The sequence below is a fragment of the Oxyura jamaicensis genome, chromosome 8 (assembly GCF_011077185.1).
Source record: "Oxyura jamaicensis isolate SHBP4307 breed ruddy duck chromosome 8, BPBGC_Ojam_1.0, whole genome shotgun sequence".
Classification (NCBI taxonomy): Eukaryota; Metazoa; Chordata; class Aves; order Anseriformes; family Anatidae; genus Oxyura; species Oxyura jamaicensis.
In genome coordinates, this window is record NC_048900.1 from 25,769,809 (window position 1) to 25,790,978 (window position 21,170).

At 40.5% G+C, this 21,170-nt stretch overlaps 1 protein-coding gene across 1 annotated transcript in view; it reads right to left on the bottom strand.

Annotated features, from left to right (window-relative positions):
- Positions 1 to 21,170, bottom strand: part of CC2D1B (coiled-coil and C2 domain containing 1B) — a 30,829-nt gene that overhangs the window by 5,547 nt on the left and 4,112 nt on the right. Inside the window, exons 4-22 of the mRNA XM_035332869.1 lie at positions 18,145 to 18,257; positions 17,798 to 17,917; positions 16,536 to 16,673; positions 14,306 to 14,579; positions 13,686 to 13,810; positions 13,458 to 13,533; positions 12,229 to 12,339; positions 11,803 to 11,933; positions 11,100 to 11,172; positions 8,774 to 8,886; positions 7,767 to 7,959; positions 5,313 to 5,485; positions 4,540 to 4,665; positions 3,988 to 4,046; positions 3,618 to 3,734; positions 3,265 to 3,338; positions 2,522 to 2,580; positions 1,378 to 1,429; positions 326 to 425 (exon numbers count right to left, since the gene is read on the bottom strand). Of these exons, the coding sequence (XP_035188760.1) occupies positions 326 to 425; positions 1,378 to 1,429; positions 2,522 to 2,580; positions 3,265 to 3,338; positions 3,618 to 3,734; positions 3,988 to 4,046; positions 4,540 to 4,665; positions 5,313 to 5,485; positions 7,767 to 7,959; positions 8,774 to 8,886; positions 11,100 to 11,172; positions 11,803 to 11,933; positions 12,229 to 12,339; positions 13,458 to 13,533; positions 13,686 to 13,810; positions 14,306 to 14,579; positions 16,536 to 16,673; positions 17,798 to 17,917; positions 18,145 to 18,257 (2,227 nt within the window). The remainder of the gene's footprint in view (positions 1 to 325; positions 426 to 1,377; positions 1,430 to 2,521; positions 2,581 to 3,264; positions 3,339 to 3,617; positions 3,735 to 3,987; positions 4,047 to 4,539; positions 4,666 to 5,312; positions 5,486 to 7,766; positions 7,960 to 8,773; positions 8,887 to 11,099; positions 11,173 to 11,802; positions 11,934 to 12,228; positions 12,340 to 13,457; positions 13,534 to 13,685; positions 13,811 to 14,305; positions 14,580 to 16,535; positions 16,674 to 17,797; positions 17,918 to 18,144; positions 18,258 to 21,170) is intronic.

A 21,170-nucleotide genomic window follows, 5' to 3' on the forward strand; every position in this document is an offset into this window, starting at 1 on the left:
TCAGGTAATTAAAAACAAATCGGACAAGAATCAAACAACTTGATGCTGAATCATTACCTTCTTAGTCTCATCAATTTCTCTTAAGGCACTAATCCTCAACTGATCTTCCACTTATGAACCAACTTACTTAACTTCTGCTTTTTTCCCCCTAGGGGAAGATACAGAGATCAGGCGTATTTTGAAAGTTCTAAGACACAAGAGCAAGATAGCTTTTTATTGCCAACTTAAAGATAAATCATACGCTTTTGCTTCATAAATTTCAGCTACAACACCCTTTCTGACCCTTACAAAAGAAGCAATAAGGAGGAGCAAACTGCAAACTTACCCTTTGTGAAATACTTCAAATTTAATTCCTTTGGACCGAATTGCTCGTCGGAAACCTCTGTGATTTCGGTTGATGTTCAGCTTGAACAACTGGTTGTATTCTACAGTCAAAATACAGACAAATGAAAGAAAGCTGTGAAAGTCAAATTAAACTCGGTGTTCTATTATGTGCATATACTCATACCTCTGTTTATCTGTTTGGGTCATTTAAGAAAGACACTTCACATCTGTATGAGCCCCCTTTTCAGGGAGGTTGGGATGACTGGGAAGGGGTGTTCTAACAACACAACTAATGCTGTTTTAGCATCCGTTTTGTTACTGAGTATAGCAAGAACTATGCAACAGGTTACCCTTTTATCAGAATGTCTCACAACATCGTGCTACAACATCTAGCAATTTGTATATTGATTTCAAAGTTGTTTTGATACTAGATGGCTGCTTGCTGCAAGAATGGAAAAAAAGTAATATAGTAATAAACCAAACTCAAAGTGCAAGATGATTGTGCATGGTAAGTCTAATACTAGTATTTGCTAAGTACAAAGGGATATCTTTCAAAAAGGTACAAAGAAAGTGTTTCAGTCTCAAGACACACCGTCCTAACATAAACAACCACCCTATTTCTAGTGATGCTTTGTCAGTTTTGGAAACACCAGCAGATCAGCAGAAATCATGACAGAATTGGCAATCTCACAGGACACAGAATCTGACTGATAAGGATCTGATCCCTGAAGATTTTGAAATTAATAATTTAACTTATGTAATAAGGAAAATGTGTTTATCTGGACCATCTCCCAACAGGGTTGACAGCAACAGCTGGAACATGAGTGGTCATTTCACTAATTCATGACACAATGGCTACCATCAATTTTGGGATGAGGGTGAAGCAATGCTGTCACAGCTGGACTTCACCTTCTAACATGCCCATTGATAACAAACATGAAAAAAGGTGGTGGGAGGCCCTCTTGCCTGATTCATAGTGTAAGACTGCCTGGTCCTCTCCAGTAATTTCTAATGTATGTTGTTTTTTTCCTTTGTCCCAGAAGAAGTACTAACCTGGAGAATTGGTATTGTTAATTACAGGTGTTTTACTCTTTTGAGGTTGCTCCTATTAAAAGAGACACAGGTTACATAAAGACATCAGATACTGTTTCAATATACAGAGTAGTAACTATTTTATTACCAGCTCTTTTTTATACTTATTCAAGAAATAAGAGGTTCAGAGGGGCATTACCTAAATGATAAAAAGGATTCATGGTACACTGAGGACTAAAATATTTGGATTTCATTGTGGTTGCAATAATAATACTAGATAAAGAAGAAGACAAAACATCAAATACAAGTGCCCCAGATAAGCTGCATGGTCACATTCAATTCAATCCAATCATCATGAAGTTACTGACTGCTGCTAAGTCACACGACAAACTATGCACATTCTATGACACAGTAATTCTGTTGCTTCTGCATTAGTTGGAATAATAAGGAATTCATCACAAATCATCCAGGGAATTGCCCTACTATTATTTTGCCTGACAATCAATCTGTCACCAAAATAAATTAACTTTTAACCTAAAGCAGAGTACAAACTAAATCTCTGGAGACTGCACAAGGACAATGTGACCTAATTATTGCAGCTACTTTGTAAAACTGACTTGAGCTATGAAGGAGAAAGGTCGTGTTGCTTTGCTCGTTAGCTAAGCAGTAGAAATCTGGCTTTTTTTTCTTCTTTTTTCTTTTTTTTTAATAACAAGAAAAACAGGTTAAGATCAATTTTGTTGATTATTATTCATTCCCCAGAAAATTACTCATACAGACCAATTCTGTTTTCAGCCATCCTAATGGGGTGTGCTCATCCATTGAAGGAAGTCCTATGTAACTCAAACACAAACATGATCTGGCCACGACCAGTTTCCCACAGGTAACTGAACTTATCTTAGTGGAATTGCTGCAGAATTTATTAGTAGGTAAAAACCTAAGCTTTGGACTGTCACTGAGTTAAGTATTACTGAAAAAAAAAAAAAGTTAAGAAAAAAAAGGTTCTGTTTTTGTTCTGTTTCTAAAATATAATGAAGCAGTATTCCTACAAGTGTTTTCTCCCTTTCTAGAAGAAAGCCTGCACTCCCTCCGAGAAGCCCTCACAAGCTAATAAAATGGCAAAGGTCACAGACTGAGGAACAGAAGAGTCAGGACACACGCTCACCGTGCTTGGGTAATGAAATTCAAACTTCACAAACGCATCTAAATCTTTTGGTGCCACACCTGAATGAAAGAAGAATCAGTCAGTCCAAACAGCTAATACCAATATTTTCACTGCATCTGTAATTTTGAGCAAGATTTTCAAAAGTGCTTAACTGATTTTCCACCTGACTTGTGGCCCTTTACTTAACAGCAACTGAAATAAAAACCATCCATCAGTTTGAAACCCATAGAAAGCCGGCATCCAAAAGAAAGCATTCACTTTCTTAATGCTTTTGTCAGTCCTTAGACAATCTAATCTAGCATGGACTGTTTACAAGCCCCTCAAAAGAAGGAACTAGAAGGAGTGATGCTGACAAGAGCAACTCCTGTCTGTTGAGGGGTCAGTACCTAGAAGGATTGTGCAGTGTTACAGAAGGCAGTCAGAACAAAACACAAGATGCACATGAAATTTAAACTATGACCCAGCTTTAAGTGAACCCTTGACAAATGTAAAGTTGTTCCCTCTGTCCAGAAGGAACAGATTCTCTATTCTTCTGCTGGTTTAGTTTGTGTTTTTAACACTATTTAAGGGTGAGGCTTGTTTTGTGTTGTTTGTTGTTTGAGCCTGAAACCTGGCTATTTTGTTTTAACGAGTGCTGGCTACAAATGTCTGATCTTTGAGTGGTCTTAAAGGTAGACCACATTCCTCACTACTTTACCCTACATACTCAGAGAAAAAGACCACACTACTTTGCGCTTTCATACCTGGCGGAGCTGGTAGGTTTATCCCCCTGACAATAAGAAGGTGCATTTCTGTGCTGTTGAGCTCAGAAAATATCCTGTGAAAAAATAAAGACAAAAAAGCGTGTTCACCCCAGCATCCCAACACCACCTGATCCACTGCCAGACCAGGATGCCACTGATATTTGTCAGGACTTTTTCAATAGCATATTCCTACACAGATGATCTTCAGAAATTACAGAAGTGCAGGGAAAGAGCACAAACCAAGATAAAAAAACATCTCTAAGGAATATTGGAAAATGCCAAGAATAGAGCCCAAAGACACCAAGATTGAGTGAGGCAGAGGAAGGAAAAGTGGCTGAAGCAGCAGAACATACCGTATCATTTTAAAGGTTCTCTCCTCAAAGTGATGGCTTGGAGGATCCATTCCTTGTGCTTGAGCAAGCTGTAGGATGTCCAAGTCCTTTTTACAACCTTGTGCCAGTTTCTCGAACCTAAGTAAAAGCAATAGAAAAGCTACACACACAGTCGAACATCAAATAGAGCATTCTGCCAGGTACAGACCAAAGGTAAGCCTCACAGGGGAGGTCTGAGAGCATCTTGGAGCTGTAGGCCTCACAGCTACCAAGCCTTTCACGTAAGGAGAACTGTAGTAACCTGCACTCCCATCATCTTTAGGGGCATCAAGGGACTAAAGCGTGAAATGCTCACATTATGGGAAGATTAACAGCAAGCAGCAGGTCTTACCGAGTCGTTTCAGCTACATTTCCCAGATGCATGAACTGCTTGGAATACTGCAAACATCTCTGTCGACAGAAACACACAAATGCAGGTGCAATTAATAATGATCTTTACACACAAATTCATCGTTGGCAGCAAGTTTTGAGGCTGATGACCATTTAAGAAAAGCCAAAATACAGAGTCTTCCCAAATCACCCAAAACTATCCATCCCCCGGTACTTTAAGTCCAAAGCCAAGCACAGAATTTATTTGAGCTGCTTTGTCCTACTAGTTTTTAAATCACTTAATTTCTAGAGATGAGTTTCACCCAAGGGCTTGCCTTACTCGTTTAGGTACTATTCTCAAACCTGATCTCACATCTAACAGTGATAATTTGACAGTCCCAAACCTCCAAGCATACCCTCTAACTTCAACTAGTGCAGAACACAACTCTGAAAATTGTTTGCTCTAGGACACACAGTCAGAAATATCTTAAAAATATTAATAAAACCCATGGAAAAGTTTTTTGCTTGTTTGTTTATTTTAAAAAGGCATTTCTAAAATGGATAAACTGGTTACCTCATGTTGGTCCTTCAGCAATTTTATGAGCTGTGCGTATACTTCCTCTGCTTTCTGGGACACTCTGAGATCTTCATGGTGTATGAAGATAAAATCACCCTCATCATCTGTGGGGGGTGATGGCAGCTGCAACACAAGAACACCACATTTCAGAGCCCTTGTACGAAATAATGAAGTAGAGAAAAAGCAGTCCGAATGTATGGAAAAGTCAGTGAAGGGAGACAGGCCGTTTTTATTCTCAAGGTAATTCCAAACCAACCACTACTTATTCCACTGTCTGACAATTACTTAAGTGGTAAGACCCTGCAAAATGTCTCACAGGTCTAGCTCCCGGATTATTCAGGTCACGAGAGCTATTACAGTGCTGGGTGGTTTCCCCACCTACCCACACACCAGTAAGAACTAGGGCATCACTGGATCACATACATCTGATCCTCATCCTAAAACAGAGTTAGTACATAACCAGGTGTACTCACACCCTCAGCCCAGGAAGTATTTCCAAGCTGCATGGTTTAGGTGTGCCACTGTACATCAGGGAGCAAATGGTTCACGGAAACTGAATTTTCTCAGAAGCTGGCACATTGGGGGAGTAGAAAAGCAAACAAGACCAAGATATAGGGGAATTTCAGTGCTCAGTATCCACATTTGCTATTTGAGCAGTTTTAACCGATTTTAGGTTTGTGCCAAGAAATATTAAATCATTCAGTGTTTGAAGTATGCACTTAGATGTCCAAGAAAATGATACAAAGCAGAATACTAGCAGTCCTACTAACCTTGGAAATATCAACAGGTTTGCCACATTTTGCTTCCTCAATCTTTGGGTCAAAGCTCTTAGCTGTTCTGAGATACATTTTAGCCTGTTCAAGGTTATTTTCCTTCTTTGCTTTGACGGCTGCCTTCATGTACTGCTTCTTTCTGTTCTCCAGAAATTCCAGCTGTTGCCTAGCTGAAAAAAAAAGTTGTACAACTCACTCATCTGACACTGCCATGGCCCTGAAACAGGTTTATCATGTTCATTTTATAGCCAGAGAAAGGTCAGTAAAAGTACAGACATAAACTAAGGACGTTTCCTTACTGCACTTCACTGAAATTGACACTGGCCAAGAAAGAGTCAGGAAAAGAAACACACTTCCTTGTATCATGGCAACCTTCATAAAAAAAAAATAAATTCATGGCACTTCACAAAGATACTTATATGTAAGTGTCAAAACAGAACTTACAGCCCCGTATTTGTAGGCAAGAGACACAGACTACAGTACTGCTGACTGGTAAATAGCAAAAGCTCAATTTAAACTTTCAGCCTGACATTTAAATTTGTAAAAGACTGTGAATAGCATGTGAACTCTGCATGAGCACATGAACTCTGAAAACAGGGTTCTTCTATACTCATTTCTATCCTCTCCCTTGATCTGTCATAGAAAACAGTTAAGCCAATGTGTGCAGGCACATTCAGACATATCCATCCTTGCTTATTTGTAACTCCTTGTCATCTTAGTTTCTTGTTCATTCTTGGGTCTTTTCTTTCCTTCCCAAAGCAATATGGACAATCCCACAAGTCAGAAAACATTGCTTTACCATGTAACAAGTCAGTGCATTCTGCCTCTTTGTGTACCTCACTTAGGAAAGAGCTGATTACAGCCACTTCCAAAGACACTTGCGTTGTATTCACTCTACTACACAAGCTTAGTGATTACACTAACTAAACAGCACTTGCAAGAGGTGCCTGTCTCAGCAAATAAATGTACCAATGGCTCTCACACTGCTTATTGCTGTCAGATGACTATCCTGTCCTCGCACAAGAGTCTGCTGCCCTGCTGTTGTTGGCAACTTGCCTAATCAGCCAAAACCAAACTAATTAGACAAGGTAGCTAGCCCAGTTTTCACTGAGACAAAACAGCCAGGACACAGTGTGCTGTGTGAGGCCCAGATGCAGAACACAGGTATTTTCAAAGAAAATCTGTGAAGAATGGACTGAACAAAGCCATTAATCCTACTGATCTTGGCTCCTTGACTTTCCTGGTATAGGTCTAACTGTAAATGTTTCACTCCACTCCCACACCTCTTAACACCTCACACACACTGACCAAATATATATATATATATTTCACAGTTTATGGTCAGATGTAAGCTGCACTTCTGATTTTTGGGGGAGAGAAGAAGGTTATGATTGGATCACAGAATGGAGTTTGACTAGTGACATAGCTTTATGACAGCGAAGTACTGGCATGTTGTCGTGAAGATGAAGTCAGTAGGAATCTAAGTTCTTGTTACATCTATTTGTCTTATTTTAAGGTACTTGAAATGTGCAGGAGAGGTTATTGAGTAATTACCAGGTGACACCAGAGACCAGGTGTTACCACTTCCTTCACCAAGTAAGTCCAGGGCAATTCATTTAAGAGAAATGCTAGCTGAAATTGCACAAACCTGATTTCATGAGGATTAATAATTTTTCAAAGCCAAAATAGAGAACTTCTATGTTTTAGTGTTCATAAAACAAGTTGTGGAATTTTCTAGAGAGAAGCTGTCAGGTGGCACTGCAAAATGCCTTTGTGCTCTGCGCAAGAACTTGCCTCAGCCAGCCAGGCAGTTCTGCTTTGTCCTGAAGGAACTGCCCAGGGCAGGATGGAAGAAAGATGGGATTACAAACACGGCATGACAACGGAATCAGCAAGAGCCTGGATGTTGCTGCTGTGTGCCCAAACCACCCAGTGAGGCGGCGGCCGTCCCTTGCTATCTGTACAATTAATCTTGTACAGACAACTGCTTAGTGACCTTAGTGATAGAAGGGCTAGAGATCAATGAATTACTGCCTATACACCAGTTTGATATCCTTGGATGAAACACTAGGCAGCAGCCACTGTTTGATGTAGGAAGCTGCATTGGATCAATGAATAATTCACGCTAGCAAGCCGTCCACTCTAATGAGAGCATAGTTCAACTATGAGCAGAGCTGAATGTTATGAATCAATATGCTTGCTACGTCAAAATCAATTAAAAACCCAATCAACCTTATAATTACACATGCTACCTCTGTGAAATAAAACTGGTCTGGGTCTGCCATCCAGCAGGCAAATATATTGAGGCTCCTGTCAGAGGAAATCTATACCACACACTCACAGGCTCCCAGCCAAAATATAACGAAAGTAATTCTTTACCAAAGAATTAAACAAAACTAGTGCAAAGGACTTGCACAGGCATCACTGGGAATGATGAGCCCTTCACCTTACCAGCTGGAGGGAGATGATTCTCTGACTCTGCCTTGTCCCGGGTGGAGGGCGATGTAGCCTGTTTCACACGCTCGGGAGAGCTTTCCTCCTCAGCTACAGCAGATGGCACTGTAATTGGCTTAACAACTTGAGTCGGCTTTCCAGGCAGCTGAGCAGGCTTCTTGGCAACTGGGGCCTGTGTCAGAGGTTCATTCTAGCATAACAGAAGTAATTTCATATTAAATCCATAGAATCTAATCAGGAAAATGGTATCTCAAGCATGGTTATCACTGTATCAGACTTCTGGTATCACTTTTGAGGGTAGTGTAACATTCCAGACTGCTCATTTTAACTTCTGGGGTTTGTAAGCAGGGCCGTGCCAGTAGGTAGCTGATCTCTGCCGGCACCTAACCTCTGCTACAGAAGGGACAAAAGCAATGTTCGACAAGGTAGTGATTTCAAAAAGAACAGATGAATGCAGAAAAAACATCATCCAGGAATTGTCTCCATTAAAAGCTACTCTGGTTGAAAGCACAAGCACAGTCCAGCTACCAAATCCAGCTAGAGAAAGAAATCAAACCAAAGACTAAAAGCTGGTGCTGCGTGAAAAGAAGCAGTAAGTGTTGAACATCCTGGGGAAGCACAAACATAGGAGTTACTGGGATGCAGGATGAAAGCACATATTAAGTACTTCAGAGCAACATAAAGAGATGGCCAGGATTTGAGGTATTTATTTTGAAAATTAGACCCACACATAAGACAGATATGAAAGAGAAACAAACCAAACTCTTAGACACCTGGATTCTGTATTAAGTACTGATTGTAATAACCATCTCATCTCTCTCTCCTACACCATAATGCAAACTATTCCTCTCTCAGAGTCTGAGATCCAGTACTCTTCAGAATTCTGGGAAATGTATTTCATCTTGGATTGCCTGGATTTGCCTGACTGAAAATCTGATGTCCTCATCTCCATATACCAGAAGAGACAACATTTAAACTACTAAATGTACTAAAGAAAGACTAACCTCATCTTCTTCATCATTTTCTTCCATGCTTGCCAGCTGACTAGCATTTTCCAGAACAGCAGCTATTGTGCTGCCGCCATCAGTTGCTTGAACACCAGGAAGAGGGGGAAATCCTGAGGAGGAAAAGAATGTAGAAGAGTTACGTAAGACATACAGTGTCTTTCATGTTTCTTTTTCTTTTTTTTTTTTTCTTTTTCTGTAAGGCTCTTTCTATCCAGGCAACACTATCACATGTACTGCAGAAGTCAGTAGAACTAGACTGAGGCCAAGGCCACAAACCCTTGCTAAATAGTCTGACTGGTGGGCTTAAGATCAGACCTCCCACTGATATCCAGGCTTAAAGGGATGATGCTAAAATGAAGACAACAGAGCGTGGTTTTCTAAGTTCAGCAACTGGAACGTAGCCAAGGAGCCTTACAACCTCAAGAATTTGGTAAGAGGTACCTCCAGACCCAGCAAAGAATTGACTCTCTCCTTTACATAGAAGGACAGCAGATTGTACAAGAAGTAGTTGGCTCTTTTTCCTCTCTCACTACTGCCTCACCTTAGATGGCACATGATCCACGAGAAAATCAGTGCTGTCCCATACAGTAAGAAACAACACAACACTGAAGCTCATAAAATGAACTGTAACACTAGCCCTTGAAAGTATATGCTGAAAATCTACTGCAACGGAGAGGTTGCAAAGTAAGGCAGAAGTACAGTAGTTAAATGTGAAGTATAAGAACAAACCTTTTGATTATTTTATTATCCTTTAAGGATGGGAGGAAGGCTGGATGATGGAAGATAAACTCTGATTTCTATGCTACCAGTTCAGCGTCAGCTTTAAACAACGAGATACAGGGGCACTACTGGCTTTGTAAATTAAAAAGACTTATCTCGTTAATATGTAGCAAGGATTCTTGTTGCCTGTCTCATTAGAAATGACAAGAAATAATGACTAAGCTGCTTCTGAGCCTGGAGATGGCTGCTAAGGGGACAGAACAAGTTTGAGGTACACTGGCAGGCAGAATCTTATACTGATGCCTCCATGTGACACTTGATCCATTACTAAATAGCATTTCTGGCTCCACGAAGGTCAAGGCTGCTACTTATCATCATCCAGATGCAATGAAATGCAGTCAGTCCATTATAATCTCATTGTGGTTTCAGTGACTGCCTTACTGTCATCTTCAATGTAATTCATATGGCCTCTAAATGCTGGCTGGAAAACATACAGCTGAGTAAAGAAATTATGGAGTTATGCATATTTTCAGAATGCTAAACATGGAGTACCTCACTCTTACAGCACCTGCTATTCACTACGAAAGAGATCACATTATAGAGCAAGAGTTGCTAAACTGCTTTCCAGGGACAGCTTCAAAGCAGAGGGACTGTTCAAACCAGTACATGACCCGACAGAGCTAGCACTGCCTACTTTACTACTACTTTATTCCTACTGCAGTGTCTCCCGTTGTCACATTTGACAGTGACAAAAAACCCACAAGCTCTGTGTCTCTTTGCTAGGATTTTTTTTTTTTTAAACTTAGAAAATCTAGGCACCACTTCGCAGTGCTTTGTGCATCTTATCACAACAACTCATTAGGCATAATGCAAAAGGAATGATGCTTCAAAGGGGAAAAAACAGTATGATGCAAGCCAGATGTGAAATATTCCTAGATGACCTAGCCCAAAGCTTTACAGACACAGCAGTATATGTTGTGAAGAAGATAAACAGGAGGCGGAGTGTCTCATGAAGCAGGTTTAGTTTCTGCCTCTGTCACTGTCTCAGTATGACCACAGGCATGATTTGTTTAATCTCTGGATACTACTTTTACTAGCCTTGAGAACTGCAATATTGATCTGACTTGTCAGGTGTTGAAAGGAGCTATTTAATTAAATATAGAGTTTTGAGGCTGCTGCTGAGAAGAAAGAGAGTGGAAAACATCAGGTAATTTTTTCCAGTTTCAAAAGTCTCCATCCAGTTAACTAAAGAGACAACACATTCCAAATTTACTCTTTCCTTTAGGAGGGCTGGCACAGAGAACAGGTGCCTTTTTCAACACCTGCCCATGATTAAGTTGTTTAATTCTCCAGACCAGGTTGCTTTCAAGTTCTGGCACTCTCAAACAAGCAGCCAGGAATATTCACCAGAGTGAAAGTTTAGGAGCATTTTGATAAATGCTTTAAAACATATTCTTCAACGCCAGCAAACAGCAAGGCCAGCCCACTAACTGAGAAAAAGGAGGAGCTGTTCACAGGATGAGGAGGCAGCATCTGCACACCTCCTCCAGAGCCCAGCAGACATACAGAAGTTGGGATCTGGACATTTTATGTTCACACTTACCAGGAGGAACAGGTAGCTCGGAAAAATTCACTTTTCTCCCTGCTTTATGGGCTCTTATAGCATCTTGGTATTGCTGTAATAAAAGCAACCCAATAAGACAAGTGGAGTCTAATTCTAACTGTAAGTTGTCAATCATCACATTTAACCAGCATAAATATTGCAGAATGCTCAGTATTTTGCTATCAGGTTGTATGTGCATACCACTGCCCTCTAGTTCTGGAGCCAATGCTTCTTCAGTGATTATTTACACGTGTTTCTGGCATAGTGAAAACGGTAGAGCAAAGTAAAAATACTGCTTTGAAACCCAAACTTTCCTAACATTTTAGATCTTTGAATTACTTCATTAACACACTACGAAGCAGAAATCTTTGGATAGGAACTCAGCTCTGAAATTTCTGCAGCTCAGAAGTGGACAACACATTTTTAAAATTATTCTGGCATAAAAGTCCAAAGAGCCTTTCCTCCTTATTATTTATCATTTACAGTATGTGCCTTGCCTCTGAATTGGTTTTATATCAGCAGAGCTGAACACCTGTATTTTGTTTCTCCTTCCTCTGAAAGTTTAACAGCTTCCCCAGTGGAGTTCTTACCAAACAAAAGGACAATAAACAAGTTATTTTATCCCGGAAAAGGTCTTCAGCAAGATAATTAATTCAAATGGCTTTGCTGGATGCAAGCAGCTTTCTACAATGTCATTTTATACCTTGGCTATCCTCTCGTGCATTCTGGCTTTCCGATCATCCCCACTCGCTTTAGCTTGTGCTGCTGCTGACTTGTACTTCTCAAGCCTTTGCTGCAATGCTTCCAGTGTTGTTTTTGGTTGCTGCAGGGAAGCTTGAAATAAGACAGACAATGAAAAGCTACATGATTCAGACTTCAAAACATGAGCTGCCTTTTTCAGACCTTTCCTTACCTTCTGCAGAGACAAAAACATAATTGCAAAGCCTTATTAATTTTTATTTGCATTACTGGTCCAGAACAAAAAGTACAGGTGCGATCATCAGCAAACAATATTCAGGAACATTGCTAGGTACACTCAATCCTGCTATAGTTGACTGTCAAGGGCAGACCTGAAAATGCTTTCCACCCCTGCTATTTTTATGTCTTCCTACAAAAAATAATGTCCTACCTGAAGCTTCTTGGTTCCGAGGTTCAGGTGATGTAAGACCTTGGGAACTTCCCACTGGAGCTGGTACCTTTTGCTTGGATGTACCTTGTACATCTCCTAAGCTTTCAAGATCTGAAAAATAAGGAAAGCAGTAAGATTCGCAGCTTGTTCCATAAACAGCAAGGCAACCCATGTTAGTAAGAAAACCATCAATTTGATCACATCCTCTTCCAGAAAGCTTTTTGGCTTCAAAACAATATTTGGGTGGCAAGTCTAAAGTTTCCATTATTCGGAGCAAATGCTTTACAGCAGAAAAATCTCAAATACTAATTTAATTTTGCTTAGTACTGCTTATGAAGACAAAAAGTAAAACAAGTTCAGGTATTCTAAGAATTATTTCCCAAAACATAACTTGCTATCTTGGCAGATGGAAAGTGTGAAACAGATTGCTAAGTTGACTAAAATATCCTAGTAACAAACTATGTGCTGAAAAGGGAAGCAAGTAATACCATCTATTCAGAAAAACAAGTTTCTGGCACTGTGCAATAGCATTTATTTTAGAAAACTGGAAAAATATCCACTACAACGATCTTCCACTTTTCAGTGTCAGAATATGCCATTGGTGAAGTTTCTCTCTAATGCCACTTGGTGATCAGTTTAGAACTTAAGGAGTAATAAAACTCATGATTTACTGAAATAAAATAATTACTACTCACAGTAAACTGTCTAAAACACTGACTTGCAACTATTATTGCTGATAATACTAGCTCCATTTTAATAAGAAGTTTCTTACCAGGATATCTTCAATATTGTTACCTTCCCTTAATATTTAGACTAATGCACTGAAATCATCTGTACCTGGAGTGAGTGTATCTGTTAGTCTTTTAACCTAGAACCTTATGAACCTCAGTTGAAATACATAAAATCATTAAATACTACAGCAAACTTTGAGTGTTTGTCATTGCCCCCTTTCCCTGCCTCTTCAAAGGTTGGCTGCTTTTATCTAAAATTACAAAAATGGGAAAATTAGACATCAAAACTTACCTGAACTTTGTGATTCACAGAGAGTAACTTTAATACAAAAAATGATACATCATTTCTCTTGGATGGTCTTGATTTGAATTTGAATATTCAGCAAGTCTCAGACCTAAGTAATCTTCGATTCTTATAGTTTTGCAATCAATTATGAGTCATTTTACGTTACAGCACAGAGAGACTTCTAAAAAAAAAATCTGTAAGATGTGCCTTACCCTGAGGAGATGGAGGCATATTCTCGAGGTCTATTGGCTGCCCACTGTCCAAAGCTTCCAAGACCACATCAAATTTCTAGTGCAGAAAAAACAAAACGGTGTATTCTAGTATGTCTAAGACTCGCTAGCTGTTGCAATGAACATTTGACACTCAATGAATGCGTAAGCATGGTGTACAGCACAGGTACATTTAGCACAGGATTTACACAGGATGTCACGTGTGCGTACCTTGCCTGTCTTCATGTACTCCTTTGCCTTCTCCAGGTTCCCTTCCTGTTTGGCTTTCAGAGCTGCTATTTTATACTCCTTCTGCCTCATGAGTAATATTGCTCGTGTGCTGCTGTGCTGGAGATCTGTGAGAAGGAAACAGTACTGAGACTTACACAGAACGTGCAAGATGTGCATTTCTTGCTATGTTCATCTACTCAGTCCTGCATTGCTTTGAATCACATGTCCACCTTACATAAATCCTTTTTCTTCCAGTCTCCAGAATTCCTACTGGATCTGACAATCCCACTTTTCCCAATTAAAAAAAGAAAAAAGAAAAAAATAATCTCTAAGGATCTCAAAAACTCTTTAAGGCTTGGAATCCTACATGTCACAATACTGAATGAGAAACTGAGGCACAGTAAATGTTAAGTGAAACATACTGATACACTGCAGACCAGAGCTTTATAACAGTATGTGATAGCACTGCCAGAAATTCAGCATCCCATGGACAGCCCTATCTGAAATATTCAGAAGGGAAGTGCCAACATGAGCAGTGCCTTGCAACGCAATTCAAAAACAGATAAAGATGTAGCATGAACATTCTTGTTGCAGCTGCCTATCCTCTCAGATCATGGTACCTGTTTCCGTGGTAGGAGTAGTAACAGCACGACCCTGTAGAGACTCCAATTCTAGATGCTGCTCTGCCTCACAAGAGGTCTTCTGCTCATCATCTGCAGCAGACTCGTCTCTACTCTCCGGTGGGACACTGACTGAATTTCCTGAAATCTCCTGCTCCGCTCCTGTGGCTTGAGATATGTGAGAAGAGCTCTTTCCTATTGCAACAGGAGGTGGAATTTCTTCCTCATTGATTTTTTTGCCTCTCTTCACTGAAGCCAGCATGGTTTCCAGTGTCTGTCAGAGACGGAACAGCAAAGTTAATTGGCATTTTCATCAAACATATTGCTAGCATAAGATCATCAAACCTATTCATGGTAGGATCTATTACACCCATCACTAGAAACTGCTGCCCTTTAGCATTCCCTATTTTTCTGTAAGGGTAACTTCAGCACTTGTGAAAGGTGCCCAATTATCAGAGCAAACAATGCAAAAGACTTGCTACACAAACCAGGTAACTGGAAGTACCCCAGCACCTAGAATTATCAGATGGCTGATGTGCATACAGCCAGCTTTGTCACAGCCACCAAGGAAGCCAGTTATACCAACTGTAAATGCATTTTGTCTGTAAAACAAAATAAAATATACTACACTGAAATATCGCTGCAAATGTGGATTTAGGGAAAGAAGGAGTCTGCATACTTCTTTCATGGGGATGAGAAAAGCCATTAAGTCTGAGCAAAGGAAACAGGACTTCAGCTGGTGACCTACAGCAAGAATCTCTCACCATCTGTAACTTGGGTTAACTGCTGCTCCTTTTCTTTAAGATCCTTCCTCCACGAGTATTACCTGCACAGTGTTCATAATGTTTCTTAAATTATTTTTAAAACTAATGTTCAGACAAAAGAGCACCATGTTCTTTAAGCCAAAGCAGAAGTTTTTACTTCCTTCACTTTCCACTGAAACTGAAATGGAAGCACGGAAAGCCACCAACAAAATCTCATCGGTGCCAGAATCACTGCTATTTTCAGTTAGCCATGGCTTTGTTTAACCTATTAAGCAACAGCAGTAGATACACTTTGGACTGACTGCATGTGAGATTGGGGTTCAGAGCAGTCCGGCAACCCACACACAGCTCTCTGTTCACCACGTGTGGGATGACACTGACTGGAAATGGAATTAGATTCTCTGAGATTAAAGTTCACAGTTCCAAGAACTAAGTACATGAAGTAACTGTACATCATTTGCTAGCGTGTCATCCAGCTAATTGAAGAACTGAAAGCTGTGAAGTAAGATCTAGTATACTAACCTTAGCTACACTACTAAAGTACATGGAAACTCCCCACCTTGAGAGAAAAAAAAAAGCAAAGGAAGTGGCAAACAGAGCATTAGGTTTCTGTATATGGTGAAGGAAGTTGGCCTGGCTATCCCTCTGAAAGGTCAGGTGGTTTTGTGCACATTCCTTTCAGAGCTGGTAGCCAAGTGGACGCACTCACTTGTTCCTTTGCACACTGAGCCCCTTGGTAGCTAGTCAGACATTACACTCTTCCCTCTGTGGACAGGGCTGGGCTCTGAAGTTTTCCTTAACAAGACAGAGGCTCCTGCTGTCTGAGGTGACGCAGGAGATCAGATGAAAACAAACAGGGAAATAGAGGCACTCTGCACAGCAGTAACCACCGGGCACTACGAACTAACTACAAGCACGCCACCTGGCTGAAAAGATGCAAAGCTGAAGAAAGTGCTCCTCACCACAGTTTGTAATTGTCCTTATGAAAAAGCCTGTTTGATTGAATTTCAAGTGCAGCCGACACACCCAGGGAAAGGTATTTGTCTCACAGAGCTGAGCGGAAGGTTAGTACCTGAAGCAAAGCATCAGTGATGAACTGGCAAGCGTTTGTGCTAGGAAAGCCCCGAAACCTCACTTTGAGGTAACACTGAACAGTCATCACAGGGGAAATTCTCATCTAGATAGGCAGGTTTAACATCACCGTTTACCATATGCCCTGCCTCCAGCTACCACTTGCCACATGCAACAGAGCTGATGCACAGAAGACAACTGAAGTTACACTTTATCTGTGTACTTACACATTAGACCAGTAGTAAGTACCAGGAAATATTTTTGAAGTAGCTTAAGGCAGCAAAGTAGAATTTCTCTCCCATCTGAGCAATTTCACACATCTGGAAAGACTGAACTACATCTCAGAGAATGATTTTGCCTCCCTCTCGTTCACATAACTTATGAATCCAACTTACCTTAAGGCCTCTTTCGTATCGACGTAGTTTTACACTCTCACCCGACTCCTTTGCGTTTGAAATTGCCGTCCTATAGTTAGCAATTCTCCTCTCTATCGTCTGTTGCAGCTCACTGGTAACAGCAGGAAGTGAGGTGGTCTCAGAAAAAATAACAAAACAAATCAAGAAAACTTATTTAATCAAATGATATGAATTTTTGCACAGCACTGAAAAACAAACATTCCTCTTCTATGCGCTCTCGCGCTAATGAAGGACGAAACAGCCTCTCTAAAACAGAGGAGTACTTGTACTATGCTAACGGTCCCTGGATCCACCTCTGGGCTTTCTCTCAAAGGCGTAATAGAGAAGAGTGGGTGGAGACATTTAGAAAACTCAGTCACAGGGTAAAAGGAGACATGTGGTTAGAGAGTAGGTGAGGGAGAACAGTAAAGTCTCTCAAACACCACATAACAGAGGGTGTGAAGAAGTATTTTGGCACAAATCTTGACTTTTTCTTTTCTCATTTTCTAAACGTGCTGGTTCACTCACTCCCTTCAGGGGTTCTCCTACCTGATTTTACTCTAGGAGTTCTTTTTCCTCCTCCTACAGATTGTGATCAGTTCAGTGACAAAAGCAGCAAAAGGTATGAGCAAAGTTATGAGTAGCTACTTACTAACACTCCACAGCTACAGAGACATTTCGGATGGCTCCTGATGTAATTATTGCCATTATCTCTATAGAAACGCTGACAGACTGACTTATTAAGGGGCACAGTGCACAGGAGCACTGGAATCTGCAGCACGCAACAGAAACAGGGCAGTAACTGAATAAAGGATTTGACTGCATGAGAATTGACAAATCAAACAGAGAAAGCTAATGCTACCGTGAAAGAAAATCCACAAAGATGTCAAAGACGCTGAGGTGTAACAAGTCTCATGATTTCAGCAAATTGCTTAATATGAAGAGGAAGAAGATATGAACTCTGGAAGTCTGCACTGCTGCCTGCATGCTCATAAGTAAAGTGAGGCACTTGCTTGATTTGAACTGTTTACCTCCTCAATTCAATGCTTACATTAAAATTCATCCTTGGAACAAACCAAAAAAATAATCATTCAACTACATCAGTACAGCACTAGTTCCCACAGAGAAGACTGTAGTAGCATAGTTATTAGTTTCTTTGAGGACAAGAAGATGTCTGTGCATCTTTGCTTGTTACCCTTGTAATAATCTGCATCCTAACAGTGATTCAGCAAGACTGTCAGAAACATAAAGCTCTTTCCTACCTGTGGTTGCAGTTCAGGTTCCTCATTTTCAAATTCAGCTGGGGACTGTTCCATTGCTATTGTTTCATCCCCACAGCTTCCTGTCTCACCCTCCTCCCCCAGAACTTCTTGCAATTCTGCCTAAAGTAAACGTAAAAAAAAAAAAAAAAGGCAACAGTTCCTCAAAATTTTCTTTTTCCTCAAAATATAAAATCAACACTCAGGTTCCAAAACCTCTGGTTGAACCTTAACACCTTATATCCCAGACATTTTTTTCTTTATTTTAAAGAAACTGCTTCCATTGGTAACCACTAAACAAAATCAGTAATAAAGACACTAAAACTTCTCGCTAATGAAGTTACACATACCAACAGGTCTGTATCTTTCTCCAAGTCTTCATCCTCTGTTTCTTCCTCATCTTCATTCAGATCCTTCATACAGTCTGCAGCCAGCTTTTCAATATGATCCATGGGCAGAGGAGCTGCAAAAAGAAAGCACAAAGAGACATAAGCTCCCAGTCACAGCTATGCAATCATTGGGTACAAATTCTAAAGGAGTCACTACTGGCTGAAGGAGAGCAGTGACATCCCTTGCTTCCCCTCTATCTGTGACAAGACTCAGACGTAAGGGAGGATATACTCGTGGATAGACAAAGACTGGGGAATTAACACCCACAAAAAAAAAGCAATGCTAATATTTCTGAGAGTGACAGCAGGAAAATGACTGCTCTAATAACCTAGCTCAGAGATTACATATCTGGGGAAAATAACATCTGTTTACTAATACAAGGAGCCTGAACTGAAAGGTTATGAGTACCATGATAGACTAGCATGTATGGTAGAACACAACAGTGCTCAGAAAATAATCACAGAAGAGAAAGATACCATGGCAGGTTTGCACAGTAATGTTGTTTAAGACTGAGGAAGACAGACAAGTAGGCCTGGATGAAACAACTGGATCAGGGAAAAATTAGTCTAATCTGCTAGCCAAGTTCCTAGGCAGATTTAAGATACAGATAAATACCTCTATGATATTATTTACAGAAATAACTAAGAACAGAAACTTTGTCATTATGGAAGACTTCAATTTTCCAATGAAAAGTTGGAAAATAATACTGGCTATTCTTCGATGTTATGTCAAAGCTCTATTTCTCAGTTAAGATAAAAATAAATGGCCACAAAAGAACAGGTAAATACAATACTTCCATAAATAAATCTGATTATAAGTTTCTATCTATGAAAGGGAATTACTGAAGCAGCCTTTGTCCACAATATGAATAAACACCTGAACTAGTTTTAAGCTGATGATAGGTACTTCAAACATCAAACCCTGCTTCAAAATCACACTTGGCATATAGAACTAAAATACTCCAACTCAAGGCATCAAACTTGTCCTTAGAGGGAGATTCCCCTCTTTAGCCCCAAAGCAGAAACAGACTACTGGTACAGAGATCTGCTACACAAATCAGGAAAAGCGCTGCTCCTTCTGCCACTCTAACTACATTTCCCCATTTTATTCACTGCTATCTCATTCCCTGAGGTTTCCCTTTCTCCAAATCTTTATTAGCTCCTTTGTGCTGCTATTTCTCTTCAAGCTTCTGTCTTTGTCTGAAAAATGGCTCTGAACTCCTCTTTGCTGAATTCTCATCTCTACTTCATGCTGTGCCAAGCTGTAACTGTTCACTTCTTCCATTCCTTCTCAAAGGTGGAGTTCTTTCCACACAAATCCCTACTGTCCACATAAATGCCTCTGATAGCTCTCTGTGGAGACATGACCCTGACTTCACTAGTCTCAGCAAACACTGAATAAAACCTAGATCTTTGGGGCAGAGCTTTCAAGCTGATTTAAACAGATCTAAAACAGATCCCACCCCCCCCCACACATTTGCTGAATCAGCTGAAAACTAACCCAAATAAAGATGTTTCTTATCAAATGATCAAAGTTACTGTATCAATGCTACAGTGCCTCTATCAAACATGCTGCTCATATACACGACCCCTAGCAAAACTCTGCAACCAGGTTGTAGGCCATATCCAAAGGAACTGGCTGTACCTGAAGGGTCACAGTATATTGTACCTGAAGCCCCACTAGAGGCAAAGAAAAAGCCAACCAAGCCCCCTTGGATGGCTGGTTCAGCACTAAAGAGGTATGGCAAGCTGAGGCTACCATTTCAAATATCTGAGCAGCTCACCAACTGGCGTTTATCGCTTACAGACAGCAGAGATTGCTGTACTTGAGATGTTGTAACAGCACAACTTCTGCAGCCTGCGTCCTCAAGCTGCAGAAAGAGATCACTTTTCTCCCCCATCACGGCTCTAGAATATAAATCCAGGAGCCAGTTACTGCACCTCATGCTCAGCCAAGAACTGAGCACTAGTACTTATTGCACTGCATCCCTTTTCTCTATCCTCCTCAAGAGAGGTTATGTTTTTATCCTGGCCCTGCTGTACCCTCCTCCTTTCCAGGTGCTGGCCTGCATCCTGTCTTCCCACGCACCATGTCCCCATCAGTACACTGTACCAGGTCTTGTGATCCCACCCCAGTGCCAGCTGCCCAGTTGTTCATCTTCCACAAACTTCTGGTCTGTATACTCCTAGTTCTAGCAGAAAAACAGAATAGTTGTGTATGATTTTATGAGCACACATAAACACACATTTACATATATGCCTTTAGAAAGCATAGTAAGCATTGATTTTTCCTGTCTGAAGTTCCATTTCCCTCTTATGAATAAAGTGACAAAAAAACACATTGATATGATCAGGGCCGAAGGAATTCAGCACTGTAGATGTTGACTACAATTCAGAAGCTCCTGACACCCAGATTCATCGCCAAAACACTACAGTGCAGGTTTTAACCACAAGTAACCTATGTTCACAGGCAGAAGTTCTGCTACTGTGCTTATTAGCATAATTCTGCTTAGTAGTTTTACTTACTACAATCTTGAAATCTAGATGGTGGAAATGGTTTACAATTTAGTTTCAGATTCAAATACCCACTCTCATCAATTACAGTGCTTAAACAGTCACTTTTCCTAAATAATTTTAACTTCCTCACTCCTCTTTTTCTGCATCTGAAAGTCCCTTCAAGTATTACAGGTAAATGACTACAGAGCTGAAAATAAGGCTGTAGTTGTAATAACATTTCTTTCCAGCACCTGCAGCAAGGGTAGGCCCCATTCTCCTTTTCACATTGCTGCCATCCCCCTTCCTTGCAACCACCGCAGCATTCACATGGGCAGGCCATAAACCAGATCAAGGAACTGTTTCAGCTGAAAACCCAACACAAGAGAAGTCTGTTTTTACAGATCAGCTTCCTGAACCAGCCTACCAGGCAGCTCTGTAAATATGTGTACTACTTCAGAGGTAGAGCTCGCTCACTAGTAAACTGCCCCAGC